The following is a 19993-nucleotide window of genomic DNA, read 5'->3' as shown; positions in this document are numbered from 1 at the left end:
TCTGTAGTAAGAGTGTACTTTTGCCATTTTCTGTTGTGATGAAGGGTTGTGTGTGTCGTTGTGATCTACAACTGGGTTAGGTTTGGCCCACAGAAGCACATGTGTAAGTCTGGACCGGGGCTCTTAAAGGGGCCCTCTCTGTTCTGTGTTTTTTCCTTAGTAAAACTCAGATAGCAGGTTAGCATGCTATGACTGTGTCATGCTCTACTTTGTCATTACATCGTATCAGGGGTGAAGGGTCGTAAAGGGGTGAACTGGTAATCCTTTCCTCCCCTTTTCTGATTGGTCAGGGGTTAAAACCCCCTGTCCGTCAGGGTTCCTGTCACGTTGCTGTTCGGCACGTTACAGGGTAGGGGGGGGGGGGGGGAGTTTCCTGGTTGCGTGTATCCTTTCCGCAACGGAATTCGGTTTCCGGGTTCCTCTGATTGGCCGCGGCCCCCACGTGACCCGCCCCCCTATCCACCGCTCTGCTCTGCTGCTGCGTGGCAGAACGAGCGGCCGCGGACTCGCTCGCTTCCTCAATTTATACGCATGGAAGTATTGACTGAATGAATGAATGAATGAATGAATGAATGAATGAATGAATGAATGAATGAATGAATGAATGAATGAATGAATGAAAACTTTATTTAACAGATTGCAGAATGGGTACAATACAGTACGGCTCAATACACACAATTGTTAAGGGGATGCAGACCTGAGAAAGACGTTTGTCTTGTTTACATCAGGGTCCCCCATTTTCAATTCATATAGAACGACTACGCCGTAACAAATCATTAAAAAAAGATACCGTTAACTGGAATATGTTGTGCCCTTACACATGTTATTGTCATGACAAACAAATAAAAAAATCGCGATTTACCCGCTGGCTACAACAACTCACAGTGACTGTGCTAGTGGGTGAGTTGTTTGTTTAAAGTGAGTGTGTGCGTGTGGATGTGTGTGCTGTGAGTGTTTTTGATGGTTGTTGCATAGTGTTATTGTTCGTTGAGCAACCTGATGGCCTGGGGATAGAAGCTTCTTCTGAGTCTTTCTATGCTTGCCATGAGACTCCGGTATCGCTTGCCTGACCGCAGCAGTTCAAAGAGGCAGTTGTTTGGTGCTGTATATTCTGTATTGTTTAATATAAATGCATTTTTTATTCAAATCCCGATTTGTATTTGAGATTCCCAAGTCCCTCAATGAGTGTAATACCAGCATTCAACTGTATGAGCCACAGTGGTTTCTATCATCATCATCATCACCACCCACGCTATGCATAAAATATAGGCACGCTGAGGAGGCTGTGCAAACTGCAATGGAATATGGGGCATATCTCTCTCTTTACCTAATATTTTGATTCTATCCTGACATTTTTCAGTTGGAAGGGCAGTCTATATGCGTAACGGCAAAAAATAAAATGTTTTTTTTTTATGTTTTTTTTTTAATGGCACTTTTTAATGAGGCTCAAAAAGGCAGGTGCTCAAGCACCCCTTGGGCTCTATGTGTGCACGTGCCTGCTCTCTGGTTGGATACTGGATACTGTAGCTCATACAGGTGGATACAGGTGATATAACCAAAGAGGCTGGATATAGGACATAACTGATTTTGTGTGACGACAACCAAGCAACAGTGTTTGTTTACAGCTCTCGTGTGCAACACATTGTATTTAAATCTGAATACATTTCGTTCCTCTCTGATATTTTGTTCCAGACCTCTCTTCACACTGTGTTAGCACTGTGCCAGCAGTCCACCTGACTAGTACTGAAATAGTCGGCCGATGGGAGGATTCTACTGAAATAGTCAAGTCAAGTCAGCTTTATTTATATAGCACATTTACAATTACTAAAAGCCAACCAAAGTGCTTTACAGGTAGGACTCAATAAAAAACACATACAATGCAGTAACAAATAAAATACACAAATTACAGAAAAAGGTATAGTAGGCCTACACTAAGAAACAAGAGCAAGGTGCAATATAAAAAGAGACAAGAAAAATAGATTAAAAGTCCAGAGTAACAGCAAACGTAATGTACAGGTGGCAGGCTAACTCTGGTCAAAGCTCAGCAAGGTATAATGGAGCCAGCCCATTTAGATCTTTAAAAACAGTCAGCAGTCATTTCAAATCAATGCGGAAGCGGACAGGGAGCCAGTGTAGTGAAGCCAGGACTGGTGTAATGTGGTCACGCTTTTTGGTACCAGTGAGAAGACGGGCAGCCGCATTTTGGACCAATTGGATCTCATCTGACTGGTCAATGCCAACATACAGCACATTGCAATAATCTAGCCGGGTTGAAATTAAGGCATGGATTACCCTCTCCAGATCCTTCTGGGAGGGATAGGCTTTGGTTTTAGCCAGTAGTTTTAACCACCGATCTAACCTGTTTATCAAATTTAAAAGTAAGATTACTCCAAGGTTTCTGACGGAGGAGCGGATATTGGAGCCTAGAAGACCTAGGGCATCAACAGTAGGGGCAACAGAAGCGTTTCCAAATACAATTATTTAGGTTTTGCGCTTGTTTATGTAGCAGGGTGGATTATCCCTGCTTCGTGGGAACGGTTGCTGGCAGTCACAAGGTAGCTGGACACAGTAGAGCTCCGTCTGACTGCACCCTCGTCTTTGGGCCTGGAGCGTCAAACCGGGACCTGGTAGTGTGAGTGAATGGGGCCCGGGATTTACCAACCTGGTTTGGTACTCTGGTCCTCCTCGCCCCTCCGGGGGCGGTCAGCAGTACTCCCCAACTCGCTCTCACTTCCCTGATTACCTCCGTGGGCCCTCCCACACCTAGTGACTGATATGCCTAAATGGATTCGTCCCTCCCGCAAGCAGTACCCTCCCTTGATGACCACTAGAAACCTTACAATGAAAAGGGGAGAGTTGGGTAGGAAGGGGTCAATCATATATACGTTACCCACGCCAAAAGAGTTAATACTGGGCACAGGAATGGACACGCACACACAACAATTCCCGTCTTAGTTGTTTAGTATTAATTATACTGGGCAGTGACAAGTATTACTACAATGAGTCAAATGGCATACACTATCATTATTCCTAATTACTAATAATTAGAATAATAACTTATACAATAATACCTTCGACCCAGGGAGAAACAGTTGGAACAAGACGGGAAGTTAAGAGGCATGACAGTCAATCAAACCATACACTTTATCACACTCAAAAGAACAAAAAAATGTGGGCCCACTGTACCAGACACAGGTCCTATATTAATGCCGGCATATATTGTTTATAGGGTACCCCTAGAACTGTGGTTAACAACGTTAGCTTCGCCCGCGGGCCGCACCACACTGTGTAATAGCTCCGGAGTGTAGATGCTCAATTGTACTCAACCAACATGGCGGCCTCGCCGCGCCAACGTCGTCCGGAAGGCAAGATGGCGTCGAACGCTCTCGGCGAGGGGACTAGCAGGCGGAGCTGGAGCAGAGAGGCAGTGCTGGGCTGAGAGCGTGTGCTGGGTGATGGTCATTGTTCGTGAGAATATCAATGGAAACTAGTTAGTAGGTCTTGGTGCATCAGGGGAGATGAAAAGGCAAGTCAGCACTTCTGAATAATATTCCTATTTTCAGGATGCTACATTTAGGTTGAGAAAATTGGCACTTATCCATGTTTTGATGTCGGCCAAGCAATCTAACAGTGGCTGCCGTGTGACCTTACCTTTTGCCTTTAAGGGTAGGTAGATCTGCACATCGTCGGCAAAGCAGTGGAAGGACATGTTGTGCTTCGCAAGGATTGAGCCTAAGGGCAACATGTATAATACAAAAAGGATGGGGCCATTTTTTTACCCCTGAGGCACCCCATAGGTAAGAGGGGCCGCAGATGAGAATAATTCTCCTAGCTGAACTGAAAAGCTCCGGCCAGTCAGGTAGGACTTGAACCGACTTAGGGCGACGCATGTGATGCCAACATGTTGTTCATGCCCCGACAGTAGGACAGTGTGGTCTATGGTGTCGAACAAGGCTGTGAGATCTCAGAGCACGAGAATGGCGGGATTGCCAGAATCAGCAGCTAAAATGAGATAATTTAGAACCCTCAGGAGGGCTGTTTCAGTGCTATGGCGCGGTTTAAAGCCAGACTGACATTTTTCGTGGATTTTGTGTGCATCTAAAAACAATTATAAGTGTAACTGGGTGTATACTGCTCGCTCCAGGACTTTAGACAGAAACTGTAGTTGAGAGATGGGCCTGAAGTTAGATAGATTAGAGGGATCAAGGTTTTTCTTTTTAATCAGGGGTTGTACCACAGCATGTTTGAAGGTAGTTGGGACACAGCCAGAGCTGAGAGAGGAGTTTATCAACAATAAAATAATAGGCAAGACTGAATCAAGCACTTCTTTAAAGAATAGTCAGCCAATGGGATGATTCTACTGAAATAGTCGGCCGATGGGAGGATTCTACTGAAATAGTCGGCCGATGGGACGATTCTACTGAAATAGTCAGCCGATGTGACAATTCTACTGAAATAGTCGGCCGATGGGAGGAGTATGTCTGTGAAATAAAAATGTCTGTGCAAGGTGCAATCTTTTACAATTTCTGTGCCTGCAGGCTGACAGGGAGGAGATCAGCCAAGACCAGGCCTCTCAGCTCATCTCGTCATTGCTGTCCCAGATGTCTGCTGCTGGCTTCTGGAACAGGCCCAGAGAGGAGACAGGACCAGCTAGAGGTAAACACTGGGTCTGACCACCACATGAAGGGTCTCATTACAAAACACTTCATATTGACTTTTAGATGGAAAGCACCTCATAGACCCACTATGTCAGTCACTCACTCACTCACTCACTCACTCACTCACTCACTCACTCACTGACTCACTGACTCACTGACTGACTGACTGACTGACTGACTGACTGACTGACTGACTGACTGACTGACTCACTCACTCACTCACTCACTCACTCACTCACTCACTCACTCACTCACTCACTCACTCACTCACTCACTCACTCACTCCATGATTAGCCACTCTGCCCCTGACCGCCCCCTGGTGGTTGTTGGTCATTACAACAGGTTCAGCAGGGAGGGGATTTGGGGGAGATATTGTGAACCTCCATTCACGTTACGTTCTCCCAGTGAAACTCCTCACTGTCGGGGTGAAAATAAGCGGCTGGTGACTCCACACGTATCAGAGGAGGCAGACGCCATTTTGGATAATCACGCTAGGGCCAAATCTCCTCTTTATAATAATAATCACGCAAATTATTGCGGTACACATGTTACAAAAACCTTTGTAAAACACACATTTTCTGTGGGATTTTTATAAACTTTGGACCTGTATGACTATAAGAAATAAGACTTCAGGCTATGGAAGCGTTATGTTTTCCAGCTCATACCTCTCAGCTGGAACCCCAAAACAGGAATCTGGCAATAAGTCAACACAAAAGTAAGGAGAAAATATTTTATTTCAGTGTGTTCAAACCTCTGTTTTCTCTTTCACTGCCTGTGTGGATGTGGGTGTGTATGTGCACATTAGTTAGTAGGGTTAGTATTAGTTATTAGGGTTAGTGTTAGTTATTAGGGTTAGTGTTAGTTATTAGGGTTAGTATTAGTTAATAGGGTTAGTGTTAGTTACTAGGGTTAGTGTTAGTTATTAGGGTTAGTGTTAGTCATTAGGGTGTGTATTAGTTATTAGAGTTAGTGTTAGTTCATGGTTTGTTGGGTTCTGTATCAGTAGTCAGGGTGCGAACCATGTGGGAGCTGGGGGAGCCATGGCTCCCCTATATGAGACATCAGCCCCCCTGAAAACATGATTTGTGAATTTTTGGGGGGTCTCTAAAATACTGACAATACATTTTGCCATCCATTTCAAATTTGTCTGTAATTTTCTGTATCGTCATCATCAGGGCCGTAGCCAGGGTTTAGAAATTAGGGAGGTCCATTTATTTTTTTGGCCCAGACCGGCCCACTATAATCGGTCGGACACCACCCACCAGTACACCATCCTTACGGTCCCCTTAAATACCTACTGTACTATTCCCCCCCCCCCAACCCATTACAAAGCTGGGTAGTAAGTGCCATGGACAAGTGGACCAGTGTACTCACTCGCTCTTGGCTGAATCTTGTTTTGGGTGGTGATGTAAAAACACCTGCATCATAGCAGGCTCAGGATGGGCAACGTAGTCTATAGCCTGTTCATCCCTGTCTCTCTCCTCCACAACCTGGCTTGACTAGACATAAGGAGAGAGATGATTACAATTAACTGGTACATTCAGGTCCAGAATTGTTGGAATCCCCTGACAAAGATGTGCAAAAAGCTGTACAATTTAAACAATACCATACTGGTAATGAGAAAATAGTTGTTTATTCAATGAATGCATGGAGCAGTTCCATCTTATTTCATTTGATACTAACTACTCAGTTCATACAGATTTCAAGTATTCAAATATCAATGATGAATATTGCATAAGGTTTACACAGTTAATAGATCACCTTCTTGTTTTATATTCATCTTATATGGCAATTAAATCAATGGTGTGTTTGTTTGGGGAGTTTGACCTATGTGCCTACCACGTGAAGGTGCATGATCAATGGACAGCACAAAAACAATTTGTGTAGGTGGAGACTAGGGCTACCACAGATAGTAATAAGTTATTAAGAGTAAGTAATCCATACCATATATATCCTAATAGTTACCTTATTACCATACTTGGCTGAAAACAAACTTTGCTGCCTGGTGTGAATGTGTTTTTCCCTGTAGGCTAATACATAAGTAGGCATACATTTTTGCAGTTGAGGAAAAATGTGCAGTTGAGTAGGCTATAATGTGCTGTGTTTTTATGTCTTCCATCGAGGACCACCTTGGAAATAAGTGTTAATGCTTGTTAATGAATGCTTTTAGGTGATATCCTCAGGAATACAAATTGGTCAAGATCATTTGTTTTTATGATGTGTTTTTAATTTCCAAATAAATCTAATCAAATAAAAAAGCAGTTTTTGCAGTTGAGCTACTGGTGTTGTATATTATACAGCCTTTTCATGCATCTTTATCAAGGGAACCCTTATCCTAATGATTTAAAAAATAATATTATGATGATACGATATGGACCTAGTAGTTGGGTCATCTGTGGCACTTCGTTTCTCAATGGATTTTTTAAAAAGGCGGGGGAAATTTGTGAGAGACCAAAATCCAAAATGGCTGCCGTGGAAATTTACTTTTTAATGGTTTGACCTACAATGATGCACAATACATGGTACCAGCCCCCTCTCAGTCATGTACCAGCCCCTCTCAGTCATGTACCAGCCAGCCCCTCTCAGTCATGTACCATCCCTCTCTCAGTCATGTATACCAGCCCCCTCTGTCATCTACCAGCCCCCTCTCAGTCATGTACCACAGCCCCATCTGAGTCATGTACCAGCCCCCTCTCAGTCATGTACCAGCCCCCTCTCAGTCATGTACCAGCCCCCTCTCAGTCATGTACCAGCCTCCTCTCAGTCATGTACCACAGCCCCATCTCAGTCATGTACCATAGCCCCATCTCAGTCATGTACCACAGCCCCCTCTCAGTCATGTATACCAGCCCCCCTCTCAGTCATGTATACCAGCCCCCTCTCAGTCATGTACCAGCCCTCTCTCAGTCATGTACCAGCCCCCTCTCAGTCATGTACCAGCCAGCCCCCTCTCAGTCATGTACCAGCCCCTCTCAGTCATGTACCAGCCCCCTCTCAGTCATGTACCACAGCCCCCTCTCAGTCATGTACCACAGCCCCCCTCTCAATCATATACCTGCACGACTGGCGGGGGGGGTGCTTAGTAAGAGATGTGATTGGGCCAGCCCAGTGTCAGTCAGTACCAATGGGCCGATGTCTCAGCCTAGTAGTGGGCCGGCCGTTGACCAAAAAAAAAAAAAAAAAAAATTATAATTTTTTTATAAAAAAAATTATATACTTTTTTTTTTTTTTTTAATAGTTACAAATAGTTACCGAGGTCCGGACCTCGGTGACCTCATAGCTGGCTACGGCCATGGTCATCATCGTGTATAATAATAAAATTAGGCTATTTTGATGTATGATTAATGATTTGCGCACTAATTCACCGTAATAGACAATAGCATAAATCTATGGGGTTGCGGCACTGCAGATATACCCTACTCGTAATAGATGGCAACATGCATGCTATTCTTGCGTTTACCATTCGGAGCGTGGCGGCGCTGCAGCCTGCAGGCACAAATCAAACTTCACCCGCTGTTTAAAAAAATATACAGGTATTCAGGATAATGTCGAAATATCAATCAACCAATTTTGGTTTTACAAAGAAGGCGAAGCAGCCTGCTGCGGGGACTACTTCTGTGACATGCAGATTTTGAGAATTGGGCAGATCTTCACCATCAGGTGGGTGGCGATAATGTTGCATTTGCCTACTATAATAATGTTATACTCGATGTGTTTGGTCGTGGACTTGTTGTTCGGTATTGGTTCATCCGTGTGTTTATGTGTAAATAGGACTGTGAATTTTAGTGTTGGATCAGAGGGGTTAATCTGAGCATGTGTATTTCAATATGTGGGTCTTCATCATGCATGCAGACCTGTGTGGTGTACTGTGGACTATGTGTGGTTCTGCAACGTTACTCATACCTATAGCCTATGTTAGCAAGCGTCACAGTAAAGTCCTCCTTGTGAGGCACGCGCACCGCTGCTGACCCCCCTTCGAAAGAAAAATAATGAGCTCCTCCGAAGACCATGGTATGGTTCGCACACTGTCAGTAGTATATGTTATGGCAATTCATGATGTATTTGTGTAAGTTTGGGTCCACAGAGAGACACGAAATGTCTCTTTTGTGTCTGGAGCTGAGAATGTTTCGGAACCCTGTTCTCTGTGACTGCAGAGGGCTGAGTAAGGATATGTGGACACAGAGGTACCGGTGGATGTGTCTGGTAAACAATATTTTTAGCTGCGATCAGGGGCTCAGGAGGTAGAGCGGTGAGCAGGTTGGTACCTTGCATGGTTGCATAATTTGTAAAGCACTTTGGATAAAAGCCCAAAAGTTTATAAATCCAGTCCATTTGGTCAGTCGGTTGGCCGGTTGGTCCACAAACATGTCCCCACCCTGTAGCGGCAGGGTGTTCTTGTCCTATAGAGGCTGAAATTTGGCAAGGTCAAGTGAGTGTGTGTGTGTGTGTGAATGTATGTGTGTGCAATGCATGCATGCCAATTGGCTAAAAGGGAGGCGTGGCAATGGGAGTGGCCTATCACAAAAAGGTGCATAACTTCCAAATGGTTCCAAAGATTTGCACATGGTTTAGTCGAAAGGTTGGTCATGGGTCAAAGGACAGCTGATTAACTGTTCATTCCAATTGGCAAAAAGGGGTCATGGGAGTGGGAGTGGCCTACACTGTAAGAAAAAAAGGTGCACGAAAACTGTAAATGTCTGGCAGCAACGGTTGCCAAATACTTACTGTCAAATTACAGTAAAATAAAATACATTTACAGATTACTACCTTTATTTAATGGTTAATATTCTGATAAAAGGTAATTTACTGTATTTTATGGCATTTACACTTAATGTAGAAAAACAAAAGTAATCTGTAAAATAATACAGTGAATTTCCCGTGAAAAAACTTTTATTTTTTACAGTGTATAACACAAAGAAGCCTAACTTTTACACAGATTCACATAACATGGCCACATTTTGTGGAAAGCTTGATCATTGGGCAAGGACACAAACACACAGACACACACACACACACATGCACGCACGCTAGGGGTGGACGGTATGGTCTAAAATTTATATCACGGTATAATTTGAAGCATAGACGGTAACGGTATATATCACGGTATCATCGTTTTTGATAAAAAAAAATTTTTTATTTTATATATATATATTTTTTTTATAAAATATATATATTATATAATTAGACTTGTACTGGTATTATCTGCGAGACATCGCCACCACGCAACAAGCTCCACTGTCTGTGTGTACTCTAGTAGCCTCCAGCCAGAATTCTCCGGAGCTGCACCTGGACCTATACTCGAGTAGCCTCGAGCAGAGCTACGGCCAGGATTCTCCGGCGCTGCACCTGGACCCTATTGTATTGGTATTATAACGTTAGCAAGCCCTCAGCTCGAATACGCATCGAATCAGTGTTATAAGACATTGATATCATGAGCTATCTGTAGCTACTGCATATATAACGTTAATACAACGCCTCAGTGAATTATTTAGTTCAATGGGACATTTCGTTTTGAACGGTGAACTAACTTGTGTTAACGTGAGCTAACAGGTAGCATACACGTCTCTAGTACTAGACTTTGTGGAGCGTTTGTTGATGTCAGGAGCTATCGGTAGCTGGCCGACTAGATACCGTTCGGTTAGACAATGCCCCATCATGTATTAAACTAAAAGTGAATAGTTGACTGGGTCATTTTGTAACGGTAGCTAAGCTAACGTTAGCTCAGGGAGACGCCGACAGCTCCCGTGTCCCGTCCCACTAGACTACTAGACCCGTGTTTACATGCGTGCGGTAGGGGCTGGCACGCCCACTGCGCGAAGCCTCCTAAATAACTTTTTCCAGTTCGCACATATCTGTTATCTATGACTAATTCTATCTATTTTTAGGGGCAAATGCCAGTGAAATAGTCGCGCTGTGGTTACATGACGTCATTGCTATTTTAGAGCTGCACTACCGGTTACACGGTATACTCAAAATCCATACCGTAGAGCAAATTCATACCGTTTATACCGTATACCGTTTATACCGTCCACCCCTAACGCACGCACACACATACACACACACACACACACACACACACACACACACACACACGCACACACATACACACACACATACACACACACACACACACACACACACACACACACACACACACACACACACACACACACACACACACACACACATAGGGCTGTATATTGTATAGAAAGTGTACATAGGACTCATTGCCTTTTGTATTTTATCTTTATTTGTATCATGTCTATTTTATTTGATTTCTATTCTATTTTATTCTTTTATTCTATTATTATTTGTATTTTTTTGCACAATCGAAGACGGCATGGCCACCTTAATTTCACTATATGTCTTGTGTATGTATGTGATGTGTAAACATCTTGAATCTTGAATCTTGAACACACAGTGACGTACACACACACACAGACACACACAAACACACACGTACCATGGCATGTCCTCTTCTTGCTTGTTGTTGTTGAGGTAAACTGTTTCTTACAACTTTGTTAAGATAAAACCTCAATGTGTCCTTTCTTTTTTAGAGCTCTGATTATCTTACCACAGACACACCTCCATGCACTATGTTGTTAGCTCCCCATTTGGAGAATCAGCTTAAGATTAATAGATCTACTGTAGTAGATCTAAGTGCTAGTAGTTAGTAGTCATGAATGGCGTGAGTTGATAAAACGTTAGCTAGGGTTGAACCCCCATCCATCGTCTTGGGTTTTATGGTGAACATACTAATGTTAGGATTAGCTAGCTAGCTAACGTTAGCTAACACTGGCATAGTGAACAAAATGACACTCACCTTCACAATTAAAATTATATTTTCAAAGAGGAACTTAAATCCTTTTTGGACATTTGATGTTTTAGTGTTAATGTGCCAGTGCACACTATCCTTCCAGACACATCTACATGATGTGTTTTTGAGAGCTGACTCAGGCTTTGTCCACATGTAGGGCCTATACGGATATTTTTGAAAACACAGTATTTTCTCTGCGCGTTGGCCTCCCATCCACATGAAAATGATATAAAACAGAGTTTTAGGTCACAGAAAACAGAGCTTTTCTAAATGCCTTCCAGGGTGGAGATTTTTTTTAACTCAGTTTTGCCTGTATATAGGCCTACATGTGGACGAGTGAAACAGAGCTAAAACTGAGCTTTTGGGAAATGTTAAAGGAAACTCCAACATTTTGGGAAATTAGCTTATTTAACATCTTCCCTGGAGTTAGACAAGAAGATACATACCTTTTTTGTCTCTGTGCGTGCATTTTAGCTTTGGGAATAGACGCTCCGTTAGCATAGCTTAGCTTCATCACTGGAAGTGGGGGAGGGTTAGAGCCTTACAGTGCCTTACAGTGTATTGCAAGGTCTGACATTGACCAAACTTGATATGCATGACCTTGGTGGGCTCTAGGTCAACTCCTGAAAAGGGGGTCAATGTCAGACCTTGCAATCAAAAGTTAGGGGGCGCACTGAAATTATGGCAAGGGTTATTAGCCCCCTAACTTTTGATTGCAAAGTCTGACATGCATGTGCACACAGAGTCTGATGTGGTTGAATGCACGTGCACACAGAGTCTGATGTGGTTGGATGCACGTGCACACAGAGTCTGATGTGGTTGGATGCACGTGCACACAGAGTCTGATGTGGTTGAATGCACGTGCACACTGAGTCTGATGTGGTTGAATGCACGTGCACACAGAGTCTGATGTGGTTGAATGCACGTGCACACTGAGTCTGATGTGGTTGAATGCACGTGCACACTGAGTCTGATGTGGTTGGATGCACGTGCACACAGAGTCTGATGTGGTTGAATGCATGTGCACACTGAGTCTGATGTGGTTGGATGTACGTGCACACTGAGTCTGATGTGGTTGGATGCACGTGCACACTGAGTCTGATGTGGTTAAGAAACTATTATTAAAATTAAATTAACACCAGCCACAAGTCAAATATTGGTTAATTATTGTGGCTGGTAAAATTTGTGTTTGGGGTTTTTTAAATCCACTTTTCATTGTGGCCAGTGTATGGGTTTGTGTCCTGCATTGTGTCAAAGTCTTTCATGTATTCAGAATGGTAGACATCTCATCCCTCATCTTATTCCAGACTTGTCTGTAATGTCTCCAGCAGGCCGACTGCCCAACTGGTCCGAGCGCTCAGGGGAGAAGGCTGCCAGGAGGCCTGTGATAATCCGCCAGAAACAGAAACCTCTCGTGACCTTCCAGAAGAACATCAATATCAGCATTGGACGCACCGCCTTCCTCACCAATGCCACACGCTCAGTAACCCTACTCTGCCTCACGGAGGGCGCACCACAGCCCAAAATCAGCTGGAGCAAAGATGGATCCCCGCTGCAACGAACTGACAGGTATTAGCTCTGTACGGCAAAGCTAGACCAGGGATTTCCTACTGGAGACTCTGGCTTTTGGGTGGTGACCCTCCAGTTGAGAATCCTTGGTTTAGCTTTGTCGTGGCCCTTCAGTTGAGACCCAGGATATAATTTATCTCCAAAATATGAATCATATCAGGCAGTTCCCTTCAGGGGGATTTGTACATGGCCAGGGCGATAATGAGAACCAATTAACCATATTAACCTCTTAAGGATCGGGCAAAAATGGGGCTAGTTTAGTTAAATATTATCTTTTTTACCATTGCATACCCAACGTAATTAGCTATTTATTATACTTTGTTCTTATAGCACATGCATGAGTCTGGTCTCTTTTGAATGGTAACATTCTGAAGTTATTTACACAATAAAGTCACTTTGAGTGCTAATGAAATAGAGTAACAGAAGTTTGAACACACTGAAGTAAAGGTTTTCACATTTATTTTTACTGGTTGCCAGATGCCTGTTTTTAAGTTCCAGCTGAGAGGTATAGGAGCTGGAAAACATAATGGTTCCATAGCCTGAAGTCTTATGTAGTACATGTCCAAAGTTCATAAAAATGCCACGGAAGATTAATGATTCACAAAGGTTTTTTTAATGTGTGTATCAGTAAATATTCAGCGTGAATATCCAAAATGGCCGTCCACTGCCATTAATTTCGCCTCTCAAGTCAAAACAAAGGACTTCTTAGTCTTCTTGTGTCACCTTCCCCACTGTCAGCGTCCGTCTGAGATCGCTTTCAGAGCAGACCCTACAACGGTGGTCAATAATTTTCGCCATTGTCAAGCTGGTGTCAAACGTGGCAATTGCTTGTGAACTTTCTCTTTTTCGACCTAAACGGTTCACTAAAATGTGTTTCTGACAACATTTTAGGTGAGAAATAGGATATGCAATTGCCGGATCTTAATTCATATTCGATCTGCCAGGCTTAGTTTGACAGTTTGATCTGAATTCCGTGAGCCAGGCATGCCGCAGTTCGCAGGTTGGTCTCTAGTGATTGTTTAGGGAAACTAAAACCCCCCTCCCTCCACAGAGATCAGTTTGAGTGGAGGCAATGTGAGACTGAAGATATCAGGCAATTACTGAAGAAGGCGTTTTTATTTGTCATGCAGATTTACATACATATGCGAGATGGGCGACACACCGGAACACAGGACAGAACAGAACAGAACAGAACAGGAACATGCATTCAGTAACCAATTAAATGTCTCTCTGGACTTGACCCATCCCGTCATCCTTCCCCCCAAGGGCAGCCAGGAGCAGACATGGGCTGTGGCATGTGGCAGCGCCCAGGGACCAATCCAAGTGCTCCTGTCCGTCTTTGTCAGGGACGCGACAGCGTTAGCAATCTATTCTGCATGTTTTTCCATTGGGTTTATCTTATCGGGGGGGGGGGCACGACAGAAAGGCCAGGGAGATACCCCACCTGGGTGCGTGAATACTTTCGGCAGCCAACTTGCCCTTCCGCGTTGCTCTGATTGGCCGAGCGTGCGCATGCGCATGAGCCGCGACGCGCTCTTCAGCCAGAAGCAATACTAAGCTCCACTTAACGCAATTTATACAAATGGAAGTATTGATTACGCCGTAACCAATCATTAAAAAAATATACCCTTAACTGGAATATGTTGTGCCTTTACACATATGTTGGATTATGTAATTGGTTTGTCATGACAAACCAATAAAAAATCGCGAATTAACCGGTGGCTACAACAACACTCAGTAACTACATGCATCATTGTTTACAATGAACGGTGGGGCTAATCGAAAGGACTGGACACGGACGGGTTAAACTAACCAAAAGTTAGTTGTTCACCAACAATCTACAGACACAAACAAACACAGAACCGGACTGTTATATTAAATTAATTGATTGCTGTTTAACGCATCCGTGTCCAGTCCTTTCGATTAGCCCCACCTTGAATGATAGCAATGCGGAGAGCTGGGCTCGAACCCAGCGTCTCCTGCATTGGTGGCGAGCGCCTTGCCCACTACACCACCTAGCCGCCCTACATTTGATGTGTTAAAGGTATTATTGCAATACTTATTATGTGCTTTCATATACTTATTCAAGGCACATGTTTAGTATGATAGGAGATAATATGTTGTTAAAAAACTGAAATTACCAAAGAACTGAGTTCACCAAACTTAAGTTGTACTTTAGTGAACTTATTAAAAGTGTAGGCTACTATTTCGGTTGGCAAAAGTAACGAAAAAATGCATCAAAAGTATAATTTCAATACATACAAGTACAACTTTTAAAGCACAATTTAATTTATTTCAATTTAACACAACTTTAGTATATTTTCTGAATACATAAAAGTATACTTTCAGAAAATAATTATTTAAAATGCCAATCTTGAATATCTCCATTTCATTGTCTTTGGCGGCACCATAAATGTCATAAATGTATAGATGTAGCAGTACTGTCTATCTGTATGTCGTGTGTGTCATATATGTTATGATGAATTGAAAATGGGGGACCCTGATGTAAACAAGACGAAAGTCTTTCTCTGGTCTGCATCCCCTTAACATGTATTGAGCTGTACTGTACTGTACCCATTCTGCAATCTGTTAATAAACTTTTCAATCAATCAAACCTATGGTGATTAGCGATAATTGCAGGTGTGTTTTTGCAGATCAGAAGCTTTTACATTTATATACATACATACACTGCAAAAAGTATATGGCCAACAAGTCGATGTCAAGACAGGAGGAAAGAACAGGCTTGATCATTGTTACACTACACTCCGGAATGCCTATACAAACCCCTCCTCCGCCCACCATTTGGCAAATCAGATCACTCCTCCACTTACAGGCAGAAACTGAAATAAACACCGCCGACTCTGAAGGAAGTCCTCTGCTGGTGAGACGAATCAGACGCCATGTTGCAAGACTGTTTCGACCACACAGACTTTGAGATGTTCTGTGATTCGTCAGACAACACCAACAATACGTGAAGGGAATCACTGGATTTCTACAGAAGTACATATGAGACATTCCCACAAAACATTCTGGGTGTTACCCATCCAGAAACCATGGATTGATAGTTCTGTGTGTGTGTGGCCATAAAGGCAAGAGACTGCATCAGACTACCGACTATATAACTCAAAAAAACGAATTTGCCTTCTGGCAAAACAGATCCACGGACAACAAGAAAGCCACAACAATCCACAGTGTCCGCCCTGGAGGGAAATGATTCCTATGTGAGGATGCTGTTCGACTATAGTGGTGCCAAGTGAAACCGAGACCAAGGAGCTGGTTGGAGAGACTGAGGAGGACACAGCAACGCATCAGGTGGCTGAGGACATTTGGCATGGGGCCCCAGATCCTGCAGGCCTTCCGCAGCCGTTTAGCAGTCTCAGGGCCTGGCCCAGCAGGCTCATGAATAGGGTTGGGCACCGAAAACCGGTTCTAATTAGGAACCGGTTCCTAACTTCCGGTTCTGGAACCGGAAGTAACATAATTATCTGCATTTCGATTCTAAAAAAAAATAAAAAATTACTTTGTTAATTAATACCATAGTTACAGTACAGCAACCAAATTAAACTGTATCAAGTCAACTGATAATGTGAATAGTATGAAAAAAATGTACATTTAAAAAAAAAAAAAATTCTCATGCGAAATAAACTGTGACCTGCACCTCAAAGAATCGGAATCGAGAATCGTTCAGAACAGGAATCGATATGGAGAATCGGAATCGGAACCGGAATCGCCCAACCCTACTCATGAACAGATAAGGTCTGCTGCCTGTCTGCCCATTACTCACTCAATTTAGTACACGTTTCTGCTGCCACCTGCACACACTTCATCCGTACTGGGATTATTATACTGTGTTTACTATTATTATAATGTTGTGCTACTTTATCGTTTTTTTCTGGTGCTGCTTTGCATACACTACATTCACACTGTGATCATTGTAAATTAGTATGGCAAATTAGAACTATTTAATCGTGTTTCTGCTGCTACTTTTTATGCTATTTCTATAGCTTTTTTTTTGTAATTTGTCGCCTATTTTATTGATCTCACTGCTACAAGGCACTCCATGCTGTACGGTGTGGAAGATGTGACTAAAATACTGAATCTGAGCGTTTGAACAGCTGAGAAAGCTCACATCAGGCTCCCTGGCCTAATGCTCTCTGTGACATCACTCCAACCCTGCGCCACACACTCCATGATGTCACTAGCTGTTAGGGTGAGGGGTGGTACCAATCAAGAATAAGGCATGTCGTGCGAGGGGCTTGGAGCAGGAAAACACTCCCCTCTTTAAAGCGCTCAGTCGTGACAGCAGGTGATTGGCAACGGTGTGATGGCTTCCATATGCAACCTGCTTCAGAGTGACAACTCTCAGACCAGAGCGTTTCAGCAGAGGAACACAGATACCTTGTAACTCCACATTTGTTTGGTTTTCATGTTTCTGAACTGGTTTCCAAACCCATTCTAAAAACCCAGCATGGAATTAAAAACACAGATGGTTTTCAGGCTTCTGAACTGGTTTCCAAACCCCTTCTAAAAACCCATTATGGAATTAAAAACACAGATGGTTGCCAATCTGATAGATTAGGTTGTTTTCTCAATTCATGTCAAGCTGAGACACAGGCTTTTCATCCGAGGGCAGCGACAAGCTTTTTCAGATAGAGTGACGACCGGCATTTTAAGTGGCTAAAATGTTAAAAACGTAAGCTCCTCTAAGTGTGTGGTCTTCGACTTCTCACCTTTTAAAATGCCATTCAAAAGACCATTAATATGCATGGGGCTAAGGGCTCCGCGCTGAGACAGAAACTCAATAGCCCAGTTAGGCTCTCTACTGCAGAAAGACTCCCTCTCTGTGTGCTTAGGCCAACACAAGCATGGTAATCTAGGAGTTACGTATTCAGCTCTTCAGGTCTCTGAGTGAAAAAAGGCAGGGGGAAATGTATCAGTGGGGGAAAATGATTTATTTGGAAGATGCATGCGAACTACGGGAGGCAGCTGGCCTGGGAGACTCCCTAACAACTTGGTGTTTCGTCCAATGGGCGGTCAAGGCAGGGCGTGAGGTCCAATGAGGTTAAGGCGTGTGTTTATACAGTACATGAGATACAACGTTTTTAGGGAGTCTTATCAAAAGATAAGAGAGGCTGACCGATAATGGAGGGGTTGCTGGTTCAATTCCACAGCACCAACAGGAGAGTGTATTTCAACGTTCAGATAGTGAGTGGGGCCCGGGGACCTGCTGGGGTCCTTGAGGGTTTTTTGTATTATATTTGTATTATTATGTATTGTCCACATGTATTGGTTCTATAATGTTTGTATTATCCCCCCCCCTGTGCAGTACAGACCTATACCGAATGTATCTGTGGATGTGTTACAGCTACAGTCATCGGCATCGCTTGAGTACTCCACATTTTGGTATTCTCCTGTTTAGTATTGTGCTGTGTCATCAGTTCACCGGCTTTGAGATACATGGTAGAAATCAGCCTCATCAACATGCTGATCCATGTCCCAGTCTACCCACGTCACTGTGGTGGTGGGAAGCACAACATACTGTGTATCCGCCTGGGGTCAGCTGAGGTGAGCTACGTGCTACCTTACCCAGTGCTGCACAAACACAAACTTTTCTCTGTTTTGTTTTTATACCGTAGCTGACCTTTTCAGCGCAGGAGAAAGCATCTGGCTGCTTGTTACACTGGACAACACAGTCTCATCAGAAAACGGTAAATGAAGTACTAATCAACCACAGGAAAAACATCCAAGAGTTGAATCAACAATCATTGCAGTCGCGGGCGAGTGCTCTCACCACTATTTAACTATGATTATAGACACAAGGCTAGGGTTCGATCCCCAGCAGGCGAACTTAAACGTGTTCTGAAAACATACAAAGTAAAATAATTTTGAATACATATACTTATTTGTAGTACCTACACATGTTAAATTTTCGATACAATACGTAAATATATTACGTATGGCTATAACATAACGTACATTATGTACCTTTTCTTCCTGTGGTCGGTTAGTACTTTATTTACATATTTTAAGCGAGACGGCCACAGTAGAATACATAACGGAATCACTCATCTGTACCACAGTAGTATACATACTGTATCACTCATCTGTACCACACTAGAATACACATTGTATCACTGACACACTCATCTGTACCACACTAGACTACACACTGTATCACTGACACACTCATCTGTACCACAGTAGAATACACACTGTATCACTGACACACTCATCTGTACCACACTAGAATACATACTGTATCACTGACACACTCATCTGTACCACAGTAGAATACACACTGTATCACTGACACACTCATCTGTACCACACTAGAATACATGTGAGGGCTGGAGGAATTCTGCATGCAGCCCAACGAGGGGGCGTGCCGTTTTTCTGCTGCACGCACCTGAGAGGAGTTTGCGATCAGCTCGGGAGAGTACTAGTATTGCAGACTCCCCTCCACTCCTGGTCGGGTCATTCTTGTTACTACCATCTACTGCCGCGTCTCCGGCGTGAGACGTCGTGCCACCCCTGTACATCACAACCTGTCGCCGTTTCCTGGAATGGGACACCGTCTTCGCTCTCTATTACTCCACGGGAGGATCACAGTGTTCCCACTCCAGATGTCCTGCCGGCTACTTCCCAACTCCCTCTACATGGACCCGTTCTTGGGGTGAGGCTCGCCATCGCTCTCTATTACTCCACGGGAGGATGCCCGTGTTCTCACCCCATTCCCCTTGGACCCCCTGGTTGCTGCGCTGCCCGTCGGCAGCATTCTGGTTGGGAGGATGCCCGTGTTCAATGAAGAGTCCTGTGTATTTTTGCCCGTGTTTCTGGAAGATTTCCCGTGTACCTCGTTGCCTGTGTGCTAGAGCTGTGGTTCCCAAAGTCGGGGTCGCGACCCAAAGGTGTTCATGGACTTTGGTGTTTTTTCCCCCTTAAAGGCTGA

The 19993-nt window shown here is 43.6% G+C and overlaps 1 protein-coding gene across 1 annotated transcript in view; it reads left to right on the top strand.

Annotated features, from left to right (window-relative positions):
- The window catches only part of adamtsl3 (ADAMTS-like 3), a gene marked incomplete at its 5' end in the record, with an annotated part of 671346 nt that overhangs the window by 556669 nt on the left and 94684 nt on the right, over positions 1-19993 (top strand). Inside the window, 2 exons of the mRNA XM_084308274.1 lie at positions 4539-4656; positions 12804-13044. Coding sequence (XP_084164400.1) covers positions 4539-4656; positions 12804-13044 — 359 coding nt within the window. The remainder of the gene's footprint in view (positions 1-4538; positions 4657-12803; positions 13045-19993) is intronic.

This window comes from Notolepis coatsorum (genome assembly GCF_963971535.1).
Source record: "Notolepis coatsorum genome assembly, chromosome: 2".
Taxonomy (NCBI): Eukaryota; Metazoa; Chordata; class Actinopteri; order Aulopiformes; family Paralepididae; genus Notolepis; species Notolepis coatsorum.
Note: the sequence above shows the minus strand (reverse complement) of the source record. Positions and strands in the feature narration are given on the sequence as shown.